At 38.2% G+C, this 18,064-nt stretch overlaps 1 protein-coding gene across 38 annotated transcripts in view; it reads right to left on the bottom strand.

Annotated features, from left to right (window-relative positions):
- SORBS2 (sorbin and SH3 domain containing 2) overlaps nucleotides 1–18,064 on the bottom strand; it is a 214,974-nt gene that overhangs the window by 45,517 nt on the left and 151,393 nt on the right. For 24 of the 38 annotated variants that reach the window (XM_038560348.1, XM_038560349.1, XM_038560344.1 and 21 more), the window contains 7 exons: nucleotides 16,852–16,918; nucleotides 16,087–16,131; nucleotides 13,137–13,326; nucleotides 10,887–11,001; nucleotides 4,001–4,159; nucleotides 3,206–3,289; nucleotides 1,240–1,296 (listed from right to left, as the gene is read on the bottom strand). In XM_038560348.1, the coding sequence (XP_038416276.1) occupies nucleotides 1,240–1,296; nucleotides 3,206–3,289; nucleotides 4,001–4,159; nucleotides 10,887–11,001; nucleotides 13,137–13,326; nucleotides 16,087–16,131; nucleotides 16,852–16,918 (717 nt within the window). The remainder of the gene's footprint in view (nucleotides 1–1,239; nucleotides 1,297–3,205; nucleotides 3,290–4,000; nucleotides 4,160–10,886; nucleotides 11,002–13,136; nucleotides 13,327–16,086; nucleotides 16,132–16,851; nucleotides 16,919–18,064) is intronic. The other 14 variants (XM_038560351.1, XM_038560363.1, XM_038560341.1 and 11 more) reach the window with 5 other exon arrangements.

The following is an 18,064-nucleotide window of genomic DNA, read 5'->3' as shown; positions in this document are numbered from 1 at the left end:
CATTCAGTAACTTAGGATGTTCTTGATTATTCTATTTTGCTTTTATCTAATATCTAAATATTTGATTACTTCTGTATGTTAATATGAGCACAATTTAGAATTGCAAATTGAAGCTTCAGGAAGTTGGATATTTCCTGCGAGACAGTGCCCATGATTCCAGTGGTCATCACTGTGTGTCAATAGTACTTCCTGAGGCATAGATATCTTACTAGTTTTATTTTCTAGTTGCACATATTTAATCAAGTGAAGACTTTTTGATGACGATATTTATTATTTTTATATATACTTAGGACCACAGAGAAACTACGGTGTAAAACCAGTTTATGTACTTTGCTCCCATTCTAGCTGCTTCTAAGAATTACCACAGGGAGGCTTTTATATAGCTGATGTTTAGCAAAATTGTCACTTTTGCTCAAGTCAACCAATAAGTCTTAAATCTGCTTTTCAAATAATTTCATTTTTCTTTGCAGAAAGCAGGATAAAAAGCTTCGACTCTGGATTGTTTCTTCCTTTTTCATACTTTCTCTGACTAAATCAAATAAAATTTGACATTGCCTGGCATAAATTTTTTTACCTAGCAGATTGTCATGAGCATTCTAAAATAGAGACGGCAAATGCACTTCATCTCATATGCCAGTTATAATCTATTATAGTGGTTTCCTGGATTATAGCATTGAGAAAGATTAGTAATGCCTGTCAAGGATGTGGAACTGGGAAATTGTGACATGTGTCCCAGTTGTTTGTCAGTCTTATTCTTGATTTTATCTGATGCTAAAATCCACAAATTGTATTTAGGCAAATGAAAGATTTACAAAAATTTTAAGAATATGCAGGGCATAAACATGTAATTAAGAATCTGTCATTCTGCACCTCCAAGCATGATGAAAAAATGGCTCTGTATAGTATTTTACACAATCTAATCAAAACAGATGGTTGATATATGCAGTACGCGTACTACTTTTGATTTTTTTGTCACACTCCTGGATACCAGGATTGTGTTGAGTAGTTCAACTGAAGGTTATGGCTGGAATGGTTCTTCACCTGCATTTTGGAAAGAGTCAACAACAACTTTGGAATAGTTAATGTCTAAGCAATGATCCTGGATACAACACAATGATAGGAAGACCGATTTTCCACAATAGCTTAGACACAGCAGTGAATCGTTAAAACACGGATGGTTCAGAATCACAGTAACAGCTCCTAAAGATAAATCTGAAAAAGAGAATAATTTGTTTTTACCTCATTGGAAACACCAGAAGAATGATCTTGAACATAGTCCAGAGCCTTTTTAGGAGGCTGGGTGTAGATGCACCACATAAGCAGAAGTGTAGAGATGGAATGGAGGAGAGTCAATGGCAGCAAGGAATGGACATGTGGAAAAGGTGACAACAGTTAGAGATTGAGTGCTGATAGCATCAGACACACATAAAGAGTGCATGAATGGAGCCAAATGGGGGTGGGGGTGGCCTAGGAGGAAGAGTGGAATGTTCGTAAATATTCTCAAGCACTGGGCAAAATTACTAGTGATTTGATTAGTATATTTATAAACTCATTTCATCAGACCAAAATGAACACTCATAGTCTCTAGCCACAAAGGAATGCAAGGTACATTAAAGAAACATTAAAATAGCAGGTGGATGGCATGCTGGTGAGTTTCCATGTGGCTGAAAATGATTATCAAAAAATGCTGATAATTTAAGCTCAGAAATTGGCTTAGTCCCTACAAACCAGGTAATTAATAATAACAATACATATAAAATAAAGCTAGAGGATTTTTTTTTCTCTAAAATAAAATGTATTTATGTGAATATGTGGATATAAATTAAGAAAAACACTTTTCCTTCTAGGTATAGAAATTCTAGGAAAAATTCTTTGGTTTATATTCACTTACAGTCACTTTTGATCCAGCTCAATAAAATAAGGAATCTAACCAAGTGTCCTTTGTTTTTTAATGGAGGAGAGGCACAACTCTAAGCACCCAGTATCCAATATATGGTCAGTTTGTGAGTATGTAAGTCAGTGTCTGATATAGTAAAAGACAGATTATACTCTGTGACCATCAACAAAAGTCTGTGTAGTGGAAATGTTATGTTCTTTAAGAATTTAAAATTCAGAAACACCATTAAGAATATTAAAAATATGTAACTGACACATACCAAATGTATAGGTATTGGTTGATAGAGTTCCCCAATAAAACTTCAGTAATAGAGGAAATTGTTGGGATGCCTGGGTGGCTCAGATGTTGAGCATCTGCCTTTGGCTCAGGGTGTGATCCCAGAGTCCTGGGATCGAGTCCTACATCCGGCTCCTCATAGGGAGCCTGCTTCTCTCTCTGCCTATGTCTCTGCCTCTCTCTCTGTGTCTTTCATGAATAAGTAAAATCTTAAAAAAAAAAAAAAAAAAAGGGAAATTGTTATTAAGGATTTGGGTTGACTCTAACCCAAACAGACTAAGCAATTCTCCTAAGGCCCGCCTTGGGGCAGGGGGGTATTTGTGGATAAGATGTTTTGCTAGCAAAATCAGAAATCAAGGTCCACAAGATTTTTTTTTTCTCTTTCCTTATATCCTTAAGAGTAATTGAGGTATTTTATAGTGGGAGTATACTGACAGTATATTATTGTGGAAATTGCCCAGAGATTTTTGGTTTGTTCCATAGGCCTGGGTTTAACTTCTGGCTCTAGCACTTACTATCCTGTGCAAACTACTTAACCTCTCGGGTTACTTCTTATTGGCGCAGCATCCAGAGAACTCACTGAGATGGAGTTCAGAACCCAGTACTCTCCAGTGCTTGGTAGTTCAACAGCAAACAGAAGCTATAATAATAGAACTATTATTATAAATATCACGATACTGCTTCTGATTGAACTAGACCAAAATGGACTGTAAACAAATATAAATCTTCTTTAAACCTGTAACAATTGTCTGAATAGTCTAGGACAGAAACTATCTCAGCATTTTTAATTTGTTTAGATATAATCATCCTAATGCATGACGCGTGCTAAGGAAAAAATACACAGGCAGCGTCAGAGCAGGTTTAACCATTTGGTACAGAAGTGAATGTGGGCTAAGCTGTACCCAGTTTGTCTATCTAGTATACATTATTTTGTTCTGTAAATGACACCTGTCTCTTCTGATAATGGTTATGTTTTATAAACCAAACAACATTCCCCTAATTTTCTTAAATTAATAGGCTAGCCTCACTTACCGGGCGTCCAAACTCCAGTTCTGAAAAGAATTTATACCAGGGCTCATTTTCTAAATCTATGTCATCTGGATTTATGCGATCAGTCTGGAGCAGATGTGAAGGCAAAGGGAAGGAAAAGGCATACTGAGCTGAGTGAGGGAAACGCTGTGTGGTATGAACAACACACACGCGCATTCGCACGCGAACATGCACCGACTCTCATCCGACAAATCTCAGCAGGAGAGAACAAAGGATGTAAAGCAAAATGAGTAAAATTAGGAAATGGAGATGAGCTTCGTTGGCATCACCTAGGCCCCTAATCACTTCCTCTGTCCACCTGTCTTCTCTTTTGACTTTTCTCCTTAGCCTGATGCATAAACTACGAAAAACTGTGACAGCCAGAAGGAGCAAGGAGAGCACACCAAAAATAGGCTAGATTCAGCCTATGAAAGTTAAAATAGACTCCACTTAGTCACCAAGTAGCTCATCTGGGTGAGTCACTCGGCTGCCCCTGCCCTCATTGATCCCAGCATGTAAGGCTACATTCTGCAGACAGTTGGCTCGGGTGCAGATATATGGAGAGCCTGGTGGAGAGGGGGAGGGAAAGATGGGAAGAGAGGTGGGGGGAAGGAGTGAGAAGTGCCAGGAGGCTGGTGGGGGTAGACTGGCATGAAGAGGGGGTCTAGTGGGGGCAGCAAGGTGGGGGTGGTGGTGAGTAACTAGGCTCCGATTGCCCCCTTAGCCTCTAGAGACCCAGGGCTAACTCCCTGAGATTCCTGAAGGGCATTTGATAAGGTAATGAAGGAAGGAGCTCACCCAGATGGGAGAAAGAGCTGGGGTGCACGGGCTCGGTAGGGGGAGGCCAGTCCTGGGCGGAGGGGAGGGGCTACCAGTTACTTCTCCATATGGTGAAACAGAAAGAGGCTTCCGGCCAGGTTCCCTTGAAACAGGTGTTGGAGTTGTTGGGAGAGAGGGCTGTAAGAAAGAGGGGTGAAGGAAACACTGATTCATTAGATGGAGGTTCTTGATGGAACCAAGAGGACACCAGTTAGCAGGAGGAGACGTTTCAGAAAGGTAAGGTGTCCCTGGGGAGACCCAGATAATTTAGGAATGGTCTGGACCACTGAAAAGATGTGAAGACAAGGAGCCTCCCGGAAAGTGAAGAATGAGCACATTTTGTGAGCTACCACCCCAAGAATCACCTACCTGTCTACCTTGAGCTGGAGTAGTGAAGGGGTTGGGTTTTCCCATTACTGCAGCTAGTTAAGGGTGGGGAGAAGGTGAGCAAGAGGATCCCACTCTGCTTTGGTTGACACTCTAATTCAGAGAAAAAGCCAATTTTTATAGTTGACTTGCTCCCCTCTGATGGTTTCTGAATATTATATTTAAGATAGAAACACTAGAAGTGTTAATATAAAGAGTTTGAGAAAATACATACAATTGCTTTAGTAATGGAAAACCCAGATATGGAGCATTTAGTATATCCAACAATATCCTTGATGCCTTTACATAACACATGCCTGATCAGACTGATTCAGGTTATTGATTTAATATTAAATGGAGATGCCTAAAGTACTACATATGGGTTATTACTTCTTTGACAATTGTTACATAACATTAATTAAACATGGTACAGTTGGACAGTTACATTTTAAGTCAGAAAAAAAGGTACACCCTAGTTCCCTAAAAGTCACCCACCCTGGCCAAGAGAGGACATATTCTTTGTAATATTGAGTGTTTTGAGATAGCCCATATTCTAACAAAAGCCATTATTTTGCCATTAGCTTGTCCAAATGTTTTATTGGCTTTTTGAATTCCCAATCTTTTGTTAATCGTATATGGTCTGGATGCAATAATCAATTATATCTAAAATATTTTTTTAGAGATGTGCTCTTTTTATTTCAATATTTTATAATAGGAGATTATGATGGTAGCTACAAACATTGATAGGAAAATTTGAGGCATCATAACAAAATAGTGAAAGGGCCCAAGTTATCCAAAATATGTGATCATAATGATAAAGACCGTGTAGTAACTCTGGGGAATGTTTATGGTAGAATGGTAAGCGATAAAAGTTGAATATGATCATGTGCTTGTACAGTATTTGCAATAGTATCACAAAGCCTGTGTCTGGATGAGACAGAAAGAAAACATGTACACAGATACAAAAAAACCCACAATGGTGCTCTGGTATTGCAATTGTTCTTTTCCTTCTTTTAAAATATTATTTTGTTTCACTATTATAATGTTGTGGAGAATATCCTCTAATTACTATGGGAGATATTGCAGAAAACTTGACTCAATTTATAACTGATTCAATAGTACAAAAGTACTAATTGAGATTTTGATATTACCAAAATATTGTCTTTCTCCAATTATCATTTAGATAATGGCTGCAGCATATGAATATTTCATGGAATAGTTCTACTGGAGCTGATTTTTAGAGTAATTGACATTAGAGAGAATTTTCTAGTAGTTTTTGTTCTTTCTAAAGAGGCCTAGTACTTCTTCCACAAGAAAACTAAGATTCGGTGCTTTCAAATCTCATTGTTTGTAATATAATACGTCTAATAATATTATAATTTTATATCTTGATTTTATAATCTCGATTTTACAATTCTTTATTTTATAAATCTGCTTTCATATGTAGTATTTTGTTTTGCTAAAGGGAGATAGAAAGTTAGAGGAAACAAAATTTGTTGAAAAAATATTTTGAACAGCAGAGGGCAGCAAATTTACTAAACAAATAAATATATTTACCAGTGGTTACAACTTCACTTTGACTTCCACCGTAAGAAAATATATAACAAACAGATATTATGAAATCCTGATTTATAGATACATATTTCTATGATAGAATTGGAAAGAGAGGAATATCTGCCATCCTGCACCAAAACTTAGAATGACAGTTTTTCATGAATTATGATTTTATAGATTAAAAATTTAATTCACAGTCTCAGTGGGCAACTATCTAGAATCCATGGCGATAGACATTGGCAGAGAGAATGCCCCAGACAATGATCATTGATAATTATCTATAACTTCAGAACTTAATGAAAATAGTATTTTGGGAATATCAAAATCTCAATTAGTACTTTTATACTAATTTGAGTATCGTCTGTAAAGAAATGCAAGTGGCAGAACTAGAATTTTCTTTTCAACTTGGTTGACCTATTGAATCCCTTTAGTTACGCAACAGTACTATGTAGCAATCTAGATTCACTGCTAAGGTACATAGAAGCCTCACAAAAGTCAGTGATACATATACAGAAAGTCAGCAACAGACATATACACACACTCATAATCTCACTAAATCAACTCTTTCCATGCATAACTTGAAAGTTCCTTTGAGTTGACACCAGTATGAACACTCAGAAGAAACTCACTTAGGAAGTATGATTATATTTTACTCGAATTGCTCATAAAAACAACAAAAAAGCAGATATACAGTTGCACATTTTTCTAATCCTTCTTGTTCTCTTCTCGTTTTGAAAAACCCGGCAAATCTGTGCTTAAAACAAATGCGTATCAGTGCAAGAGGAAGTACTTAAGAAAACCTAAGACTATAAATCAGACAGGATTCTTATTTAAAGGCAAGCAAGGGTGAACCATTTCTAAAGCTTTTGTTTCCTACAATTTCAAAGCATTTAGTTGCATTTGAGGTTATAGAAATTCTACTATTCTCAGTATTCTCATTACAGGCATATGATTTCTATATGTTGTTACCCCACCAAAAAAAGTGCCAACATAACCTAGGTCCTTAAAATTTATGCTCATTAGATTTTAAATCTTTAACGGCATTCACTACTATGTTTTATATTTATTGTGGTTCCACAATAAATAATACACGAATTGTCAGCTGGGGTCATTCTTTATGGTTCAAACCATCAGATGAAACTCCCCAAATTCTTACTGTAAGCTTTAACAATCTTCATTGATAAGGAAATGTAAGTTCACTGCGATTTAAATTGCATTTCGACTCTGCACAGTGCCTTCGATGATTATTTCTTTCTGCTTTTATCATTATGTGCCGGCTTAGTTATTGTAGAAAAAGGTAATGTCTTAATATTGTTTTCATTTTATTATGTGTAAAGAAATCCTGAATAAGTGCTTAATTTAATGTAATGTAATGTAATTTAATTTTGGCTCACCTATAAATATATCCAATCCAGATGGGATGTAAAGTTTTTATTAATAAAATCTCAGCAGAGAGTTTATATGATTGCCTCACGGAATACACGGCGGTTCAAGTCAGTTAAAGATAATTCCTGGTACTTGCAAAGGACTTTTGCAGATCAAACATTAGATCCCTTTAATCGATGTTTTCAAATTTATAGGCAAACGAGTATCTATGCACTTCAAAAAATTGCATTGACCTTTAGTTTCCTGCTAAAAACATGAATGCTTGGTCCACTGATTCCTAAGGAAGAAGGGGATCCCTTTGACCAAAGTCTGGGGAAGAATTTTTATTCGAGCAATCTGCCTCCTCTGCCCACCTTATACTCCGGGGAACCAGAGAATTAGTGAACCACAGTCACTGATAGCAACATGTCAAATCCATTGTGTGTGCTTTGATGGAGACCACTGTGCCTTTTGTCAGTAGGAGTGTATAGACTTCACAGATAAGCCACAGAGCAGGGATTCAGTCTCTCCAATTTCATCCACCAACTGTAGGAGTAAAGTCTATATTCATTCATTCATTCATTCATTCACTTATTAGATCAATGACTATTCACTGAACACCTACCATGTGCCCGGCATTGTGCAAGGTGTTGGGGATACAATGGGTGCCATAGACATGGTCCCTGCCTTCAAGGTAAGGGAAAGCTAGTGAGGGACATGGACAGGTGAACAGGCCCTTAGAATTCAGTGTGTGAGGAGGAAATGCAGCAGTGTGCTCTAGGCACACAGTAGGGGAGCTTCATACCCAGGGTGGAGAGGTCAGTGATGACACCCTGGGAGAAGAGATAAGGCCACAGATGAGATGGGATGGAGAGAGCTTTCCTGGCAGAGGAATAGCTTGTGCAAAGTCCAGGAAGGCAGGAATCGAAGGTTGTCTGTAAAGCTGGAATAGAGTGAGTTGGCAGGAAGGGCAGGAAGAGACATGAGGTCGGTGGGGGCCAGGTCACAAGGTCTTTTGGAAATTGCATGAAGAGGTTTGAATTTTGCTCCAAGGATACTTGAGAACCAGCAGAAAATTTCAAGCAGAAAGTCTTATAAAGTTTCATAAAGATTGCCCTAGTGGAGTGTAGAGGTGTGGAGGTGTGGAGACTGGATTGCAGAATCAGGGGGAATAAATGGGTGGCTGTCACTGTAATCTGGACAATGGACATATTGTGGACTAGAAGACAGGAGTGACAGCAGCATTTCTACCAGAGGCAGGACTTCGAGATCTTTGGGAAAGAGGGGAATCCAGGATGACACTTGGGAAGGCTGGGCACCTAGGTGATGGGGTCATCTAGGAGTTCAAAAGAGCAGCAGAAAATTACCAAGAGGTTGTGTATAATTTACAAAAATTCAATAAGAAAAGAGCAAAGGGATGCCCACAAATTATCTGGCAGTAAAAAGACAGGAGAGCGCATTCCATTGAAATCCTGGTTTTGTTCGTTTGCTGTTGTATCCCTATCAGGTGGCCAATCTGCTCTCATGCTCTACATCTTGTGGCTTACAGACACTGCAGACCCGTGTGTAAACCGCATCGGTAGACAGCCAGTCTCTGTGATATCACTGTGCATGTCGCCTTTTGTCTTTTTTTCTGATTTAGGAAAGGCAACGAGAATGAGTTCAGGAATGATGGCAAGAAAGAAAGATAATAGCCTGATTCTCGAATAAAGAAGCCTGGCCAAAATGATACAGGCGACTAGCCCAAATCTTTTTGCATAAGGCTGGTCTCCCAGCAAAGTTGCTTAGGAGGAATAAGAATGTTGGTTCTATTTCCCCATAAGATGTCCATTCTCATTTCCTTCCAAGTTTCTTGGTTCCCACCACTTCTTTTTTCCTGTGGCTGCAGAGCCCCTTCCATACCCAAATCTCCAGCAGTGCAAATGTTCCCAGAACTTTCTATTATTCTTAGAATACAAGTCTAGCTCTGCATACTCATCAAATGAAAGGCTCAAAGTTCCTCATGGTAGAGACTGTGTCTTGTTCAGTACTGTGTCCCTAGCACTTAATACAATGTCTGGCACATAGTTGGTGCTCAATAAATGTTGTTGAATGAGTAAATAATAGAAATATCCTGGTGAGGAAGCTTCTCGACTCAATCCTGCCCCCCCGAGACCACAGCTACTAAAGCGTCCCAGTACAATCACAACACTCTTACAAATTGTTAGAAAGATCATCAATGATCATTTTGTTATTTACATTTCAATCTGAGGCTCATTATTTTGCATAATTATTTTGCCACTTTTAATTTAAGGCAATGGTCACATCGTGGTTCACTCAATTCTCATCCCAGAAATTTCAAAGTATCATGCTATTCAATCATAGGAGCTAGTGAATGGGTTCTAAGTCTGCACTAAAACTGCAAACTGATGGCATTCCTTTTTTTTTTTTTTCCCTTTCAGTTTTTCTGGTAAAGTTGTGTTGCTCTAAAGGATACGAGTTATTTGAAGAAAGGCACAGAAGGCTTACATAAATATTATGTATGAATTATGTGATTATAAGGTTTTTCAACATGTTTCTCAAGAACATAACCATAAATACAGGGTTTCACAAATGAAATCAGGGCACTCATGTTGCATGTGGAAAGCCAAAGGTTTCCAATCAAATTTCAGGGCTGGCCTTGCATTATATATAATATGCTTTCTTGGATGGTCTTAAAGGAGTAAACAAAGAAAATCTTTTTCCTGTTCACTGACACCACCCAAATTCTTTTAAGAGAATGAGGAGAGTAAATTATAAATGGATCTCTAGAAGCAGGTTTGGATAGAAAGGCAAAGGAATTCTAGTTTCAAGGAGATCTTGAGGGCACTGATCTAGGAGGGGAAGCAGAGGACTCGGAAAGGAGGATTGGGAAGATAAACACCAAGAGGGCCAAAGAATAACCTATTTGTTTAATTGCACTTTGAAGAGGCAAGTGGTTATTTTTCAGGTTTATGTATTGTTTTGTTTGCATATACTAAATAACTATAGAGAAATCATGCAAAGTTAAATATAATCTTGATCCATTAGATTTGACAATCAGGAAGCTTGAGGCTTGGTAACCTGAGAGAGATTTAATAAGAATCAATTAAAATGACTTTTTTTTTTTTTTTTTTTAAAGAAAGGCATTTGGGAGATTTCCCCTTAATCCAAAGAAATATTAAGCAACCGATATGGAAACAAAGGGATGGGACTGTGTGGGCCCATTTGTATCAGAAGAGACTCGTGAATGGTTTTTCTCATTAGCCATGTAGACTAGCAATTAAGGATTGCATTTATGAATTTTTTAAAAAAAATTAAGCTCAGAGTCATGATTAGGCACAGCTATAGTTACATGCAAATGGGTTCCCTATTTTGTTGGTAGGGACAATATATTAGAGAGGATATCTTTAATTCTCAGATAAGATGCATGAATCATGATACCAAATAAACTGGATTTCTAAATACTGCCAAATACATAAATTACCTTTGTGACAAAAATTGCCTAACATACAAAATTCAGGTCTACTTGGGAACCCAGAAACCTAGAGAACTGGCATTTGGTTTAATCACAAGTGCTTACTGGTCTTTCATGCTGCAGAATCGATGACTTCCCAGGTTCATACTCAAAAATACTCCTTGGCTCAGAACGAAACTTTCTTGTGTCCACTTTTCTATCTGGAGGATCCCAGTCATGCCTAGAAATAAACAATAGTTATGTATAAAATAATTCTATATGCTTAAAGTAGTTCTATAAAACTACTTGCTCTCTGTTTACAGAGTTAATTTCAGTATAGATTTTTAAAAAAATATCTCAGGATAAAAAGTTAATCTGCAAAAATACCACATTTATATGTTGTTTTGTGTAAATGATTTAAAGAAAGCCATTTCTTTTATTTCATATTATATTTTCCTCTAATTTCTTTCATACAATATCCTGCTGGCTCAGTAACTCACACAAGGGGTTTGTAGATACACACACAGCCAGGGCTCTGCTTGTAAACCCTTGGGATGGTATACAAACAACAGCTGTGTATATTTGTGTTTAGAGTAAGTGGCAGTTATGCTCCATTGAGTTATGTGAGTTTATCTCACTACTCTGTGACCTGGCATCCTTGATCCAAAGTGACAAGGAGTAATGCACACGCCATGCTTGATATTATTTATCCTGCAAATGGCGTCACAGTTTGGGGAAAGTACAAAAGTGTCACTTGGGCTGCCATCCATAGACGCAAGCTGTGTGGCTGGGGAGAACCTTCTTTGGTATTAGCCTTGAAAAAGCAGAGTCAGACAGCCATCTTGCATAGGAGACCTTGGAAGCAGCTCTTTTTCCTGAACTGATAGCCTTCAGAAGGTGGTCAACGAGGGATGTTGAAAAATAAAGCTTTTCTGGGTAGCCAGGGCGCAAGAAGGCCTCCTTTGGGACAAACATTTTTCTCAAAGGAGGATTTTCTGACTATAGATGGGAGCAATTCTGACCCATGGAATGAGGTTAAATTCTGACTCTAGCACATTGGAAATAGAAAGAAATAGAAATGGTCTAAGAGACAGGAAAATTAGGGGCAGGTCCTGGCTTACCAGTAACTGGTAAATGATATTCAACAGAGAGATTCTGAGCATCACATGAGACAATGTATATGAAAGCCATCTAGGAATTTTTAAGAGTTTATATTTCTCAATGAGAAATTTGTTTCTACTAAACATAGGACAAATAATACATTTAAATTTGAGTTAATTTTGGATCTCTTGTAATAGCAAAGATACCATTTTGTGTCCAATTATTTCTCAAATTTAAGGCATCACACTTACAAACATATAGTCTATCAGGAGGAGATTAAAGTGATGTGTGTCTGTTTCATGATGTCTTGTATCCCCTACAACCCTCAGTTACTCTTAATGGTACAATGGTACAATGTAATATTTATGGGATGAATATGATAATTGGATGCTTAGTAATTAGTATTAACAATGAATAATTCTTATATTGTTATTAATTGCTAGTATTGCATGAACCATGGCTTTAGTCAGAGCTGAGTTTGAATCGGCTTGGACATATGAGCTTATGAGTGGAGCAATTTACTTTTATTTTCTAAATCACAGTTTTTTTTTTTCTCTAAAATAGGTTTAAGATAGAACATATCTCATTGGATCATTCTCAGAATTAAGTGATATAATACAAGGAAAGTACTTAGCATAGTGCTCGGCTCCTAGTGAGCTCTCGATAAAGGTTACCTATAAGCAGGATTATTAGTCATAATCCTAATAAAAAATTGCACAGTAATAAAGTGTGTTTATAAATTTTTATCTTCATGTGAATAGCTTCTATAAAAATTTCAGTGGGGAAATGAAAACTAGTATCATCTTGAGAAGTTGGTAGAAATGAGTCACAGACACAACTAATGCCTTATTTATTATTTATGAATAACCTCGCCTGCTTTCAAAAAAGAGGTTTTTGTGTACCAGAGGGGAAATTGTAAATCACTAATAGACCTAATATTCCAAACCTGAGGAAAACAAAAATTAAATGCAGAGTCTCTGACATGCTACGTCAGAGGAAGTATGTGTCAATTATTTCTGTTTATTTTCTTCCTATATGCATTTGTTGATCAAAAGACTGTGCTCATGTTACTTCAAGCCTTGGTGATTATAATATTATGAACCAGGATTGTGTTTGCCACAATCCCAATAGAGGAAGTCAACATGGCACATGTGTTGATTAAAGTAGTACATGTACTATCTCGGTAACATAAGCACTGAGTCTTCTACTAAGTGCCATATGGTCTTACTGTCATCTGAAACTAAATATAGGCCAGTTTGGGGGAAAATGTCTTACTTTTCTGTAGAAGATCGGTCTCTTGGTCGAAGTGGTGGGACTGGAGGAGGAACATGTGGGGGAGGGACGGGGGAAGAGGCGTCCTTAAAGACATCGGTGCCATTGTCAGAGTGGCTTTTGGAGAGAGGTCTGTAGGTCTGGGTCTTTGCAGCAGGATGTGACTGAGCACTGTAGGGTGAGTTGTACAGGCCTGTCACGAAACACAACACAACAAAACAAACAGAAGCAGATAATGTTTTAAAAGCACTTTAAATTATTTATACTCCAGAAAATATCCAGTGATTTGACCAAAATTTTTATCAGTGAGGATATTCATGATGCATGCATTGGGCAGTATGTTCTCAATCGATTTATGAATAGTATTAATTGATTAATCATTATTAACATGTTAATTTGTTAATTGATATATTTTATACGTAATGACTGATTAAGTAAATCTTCAACAATCATCTTGAAATTAGTAATAATTTAGACTGGTAATTAGGAATAAACTTACAGGTACTCGGCAAATTTTCTCCTGGATAATATAAACTAGTAACATAGATAAGTTTTCAGAAGAAGATTAAAAATAGTGCACAGAACTGTTTCCAAATCTCTTCTATTACTTTCAAAGCTCTGATTTACATGATAATTAAAATCTTCATTGCAATCAAACAAAATATTAAGCGAGTTGTATATGTGCTGTATATAAGCAAGGCTTAAAGACACAAAAATCCTCTGTAAGCTTGTACTGTATCTGGGGAAATGAGACATGGGTAGAATTGTGATTGAAAATAACTGGTAACATGAGAATGGCCAAATGAGGAAAACGCATATTAGGAATGAAAGATTTCAGAAGATGGTGGATTGGTCAGCGGAGTTATTTTGGAACCCATGGCACCAGGGTCAGCCCTGTAGGATTGATTTGGGTGAGTGGGGGAAGTGGGTAGCAGAGATGGCTTAAGAATAGAAACAAAAAGAAGCAGGAAGTACAAGACACAGCACCCTGGGATGCAGGGTTAGTAGCAGGGAGAGTCTAGTTGCAGTTGCTTTGTCTACCTATGAAACAGCAAAACTATCTTGAAAGGGCTCTGCAAGGTTATATGTAACTACTGTTCAATTTATTAATTGGATACAGAATTTCAATAGTAAAAATAATTTTAAAAATTCTGAATTTCCTACCACCTTAGTCTTTTGAGTTAAGTCAATTGTCATTCATCTGCTTCTCCTAAAGGTCCATACAAATTGCCAGGACAAGTGAAAAGACAATGTCTGGGGGCACCTGAGTGGCTCAGCTGGTTGAGCTTCAGGCTCTTGATTTCGGCTCAGGTCGTGATCTCAGGGTCCTGAGATCAAGCCCTGCATGCGGCTCCCTGCTCAGTGGGGAATCTGCTTGAGGTTCTCTCTGTCTCCCTCTCTGCCTCTCCCCACCGCCGGTGCTCTCCCCCTCTCTCTCAGAATAAAATAAATAAATAAATCTTTGAAGAAATAAAAGAAAAGACGATGTCTGCACTACCTGTTTTGCCCGCATTCTACAGTCTGATTTTAACTCTACAGCTTGATAAAAACAAAACAGGCCCCAAATAGAGTCACTTATGTACGCTAAGCTCCATGTCACCGAATGGAGACTTAATTACAGTTTTGGCTCTTCTAGAAATGGAATCTTATACCAGACAATCAGGAATCGCCTGGCCAGCACTAGTGAGGTCATCTCACTCATAGATGCCGACCATCCCTTAGAAGAAAGGTAACCTTGCAATCACCTACCCACTTTTTTTTTTTCCTAGTATAACTTCCTTATTTGGCTCCTTTCTGCCTATAAAAGTCTTTCATTTTGTACAGCTCCTGGGAGCTCCTTTCCATCTGCTAGATTGGATGCTGCTAGACTCATGAATCGTTGAACAAAGCCGGTAATATCTGTAAAAATTTACTGGGCTGAATTTTGTTTTTTAACAAGCTAAAGGATGTGTGGCTAGGAATAAAAGTTGAAGGAAAACATTTTATTGGGCCTCCTGCTATCACCTGGAAGAGTGAGGATGGAAACCTCAGAGGTCTTGCAGCTTGTTAACCTGGTTCTGTCCGGTTTTTCTTCTCTATTTGCCTTTGGGGACTGGTTAGCAGACTCCCTAACAGTTATAGGGCCGCCTGAGTGCTGGCCTTCAGGGAGGGGAGACCCTATGTGGTTCTGAGGCCAGGCTGCCCCCAGGGTCCCTATATGAGATTGCAGCTGTTGAGAGGGAGATGAGTAGCTTAAGCCTTGGAGCTTGCTCTAAAGAAAGGAAAAACAGACGCTGTGCAACAGTCCCCAGCCCAGGCTGGGAAGTGACAGGAGGCCCTACATGGGATCCCCTACTGTGACATTTAGGAGGAAGGGAAACATTTTGTAGGGGTCCTTCACTCCACGTCACAGGATACCAACGCACTCAAATACAAGTTAGAAACGTCCAGAACTGAAGTCGTGCCATTATGACCGTTGGCAACTGTGAGTCAGAAAAGTGGCCCAGCGGAGTGGGATTTTTAAAAATCCTTCAATGAATGGTTGCATTTTTGGAGCACAAGCATGGACAGAGTCACAAAATACTTTGCTGGACTTGTTTTTTGTGAAGTGTATCTGAGAGATCTTACGCAATTGTGATCACTCTCGCTGCTGATAAAAGGAGATCTTTATCTTATTTTGTACCCTAGTTACAGTGTGTTCTTTCATGCTGTCCTTCATACTTTGGTTAAACATTCCTGAAGCCGAGAATGAAATGACAGTGAGAATGAATGAGATAAAACAGTATTAGTTCTCATTTCCATGAGAAAAGATCGATCCTTTTGTCATGCATGCTTTGAGAAAAGAAAAACAGCATCCTCTTAATTGTATACACCGAAAACATGCGGCTCAAATAGGGGTAAAAAAGTGAGTGTGAAGTGCAACCAAGCATTGCCAGCATACAGGATTCAGTGCGAGCAAGGAAACCCGTCCTACCTGCATTATATGTATAAGGAGTATTATACATGTCTGTGTCATCATCTAGAAAATGAAACATAAATATTATGGTAATACAGATCCGGTCACCGTATCATAACAAGACAGTAGCACTTCAGAGAAACAAGCAAAAAAATGTGGTAGAAAACCACCGTATTTTGCCTGGTTCATAACACCATTTTTATAATTTTCTTTTTCTTTTTTTTTTCATTTTTATAATTTTCTAAGATAGTTTTGTTGCTGGGCTCCTGTAGCTTGTGCTCGCTTGTCTGTAACGCATTTGCTCTGTTGCCCTCTCCCCAGCATACAAGGTCAAGGGATTGTCCTCACTTCTCCGGGCAGCCTTCTCTTCCAAATCATGAAATTTCCTCTGGGAAGTGCTTTAAAGGTCTCTTGTCAACCTGGAGAGACCTACTTCTGCTCACTCGGTAAGCAGCTGACATGTGTGGACAGAGGAACAAGGATTCTGTTTACGCACACACCACCCCACACTGCTCCAGGTTGTGCCCAGGGAAGAAGGAAGGGACCAGAGCACCTGGAGGCCCTCCAAGGGTCACCTAATAAGAGCTTCTTGGCAGCTCGGCAGTGAGGCAGGAGCACAGGTGTCTGTGATTTGAGGGTGACGTAAGGAGAAGAGAAGAGAAAGAGGGCCAGCCACGGTGTTGCTAGGGTCCTAACATTTTGTGTGAACCAGAACTATACAGGAGAGCACACATACAGCCTTCCCCCATGGGGTCTGGTCAGAAAACCCAGTAACATACATACCTGGCTTGTGCACCATGTGAATCTGCTTAAACATTGTCTTGTACCAGTCCTTTGGTCTGTCAACTGTCTATAAAAGAGAATGCCCAATGGTTAAAAAACTGGTTCCAAATCAACAGGGTTCCTCAGTGTTTTTCTTTCTATATTTTATCTTTTCACAGAGCAGATTTCTGTTCTGTGATTTAAAAAAAAAAAATCTATCTCATGATGGTAGTACCAGCAACTTATCCAGTTATGCAGGCAGCTTGTAAATATGGTTATCCTTTGTTTGAGTTTAGGCTGAATTGGAACATCATATGCTATGGTTTTAATTTTTCTGAATCATACTGTGCCCAGCCCTAGATACTTGATGTTTGCACAAACATATTTATATAAAATTCATGGACTAGAAGCTGTGGTGTTGTAATAGTTTGCTTACCTCCTTTTGGTGATGATTATCATTATCCTTAAAAACATTTTAGTGAGTGTTCTGGCCAAGACATTATTTTTAGAATTAACGAGGGGATATTTTTGACTTTCAAACTCTATTCTTATCAGCTTAAATTTAGAGAAATAAAAATATCATATTTATTAGCCTAAATTACTAACATACTGAATGTACATAGTCCAGAGTACATAGTCTGGAGTCCTGCAGCAAATCTAAAAAGGTGTAAATATTGTTTTGAAAGTTTTTAAACATGCTAATAAAATGTATGTGACTTTGCCTGGCTAAACTGTAAATTCCTTTAGAGTAGAAGCTCCTTGCACACCCTGGGTTGGGACACGGTAGAAACAGTGGACTGTAGTGGGAAGAAAAAATTAGTGTCAGCTCAACATAGATCCAAATCTTGCTTCCTTTAATTATTGTTGCATAATTCTTAGCCATATGAATTTGGACCAGTTAAGTAAGCTTTTAGGCCTCAATTTTGTCCTTTCTAAGATGAGATAATTATATCTATATCATAGGGTTGTTATGGAAATAGAAGGAAACCACATATACAGTAAGACCTAGAACGATACCTAGAATATAAGATATGCTCAATAGATAATAGAGGTAGGGAGCATTACATATTTATTGAATAAAATAATGAATGAATCCAGGTTATTAGATGGAATGCTACCTGACTGCACACCTGTGAAGGAGACCTGCACCTTTATAATCATTAATGATTTTGCTTGGCAAGATCTTTATCTCAATATTTCCAGAAATACTCTAGCAAGAAACTCAATCATTCTG

Source organism: Canis lupus, chromosome 16 (assembly GCF_011100685.1).
Source record: "Canis lupus familiaris isolate Mischka breed German Shepherd chromosome 16, alternate assembly UU_Cfam_GSD_1.0, whole genome shotgun sequence".
NCBI classification, from domain to species: domain Eukaryota; kingdom Metazoa; phylum Chordata; class Mammalia; order Carnivora; family Canidae; genus Canis; species Canis lupus.
Note: the sequence above shows the minus strand (reverse complement) of the source record. Positions and strands in the feature narration are given on the sequence as shown.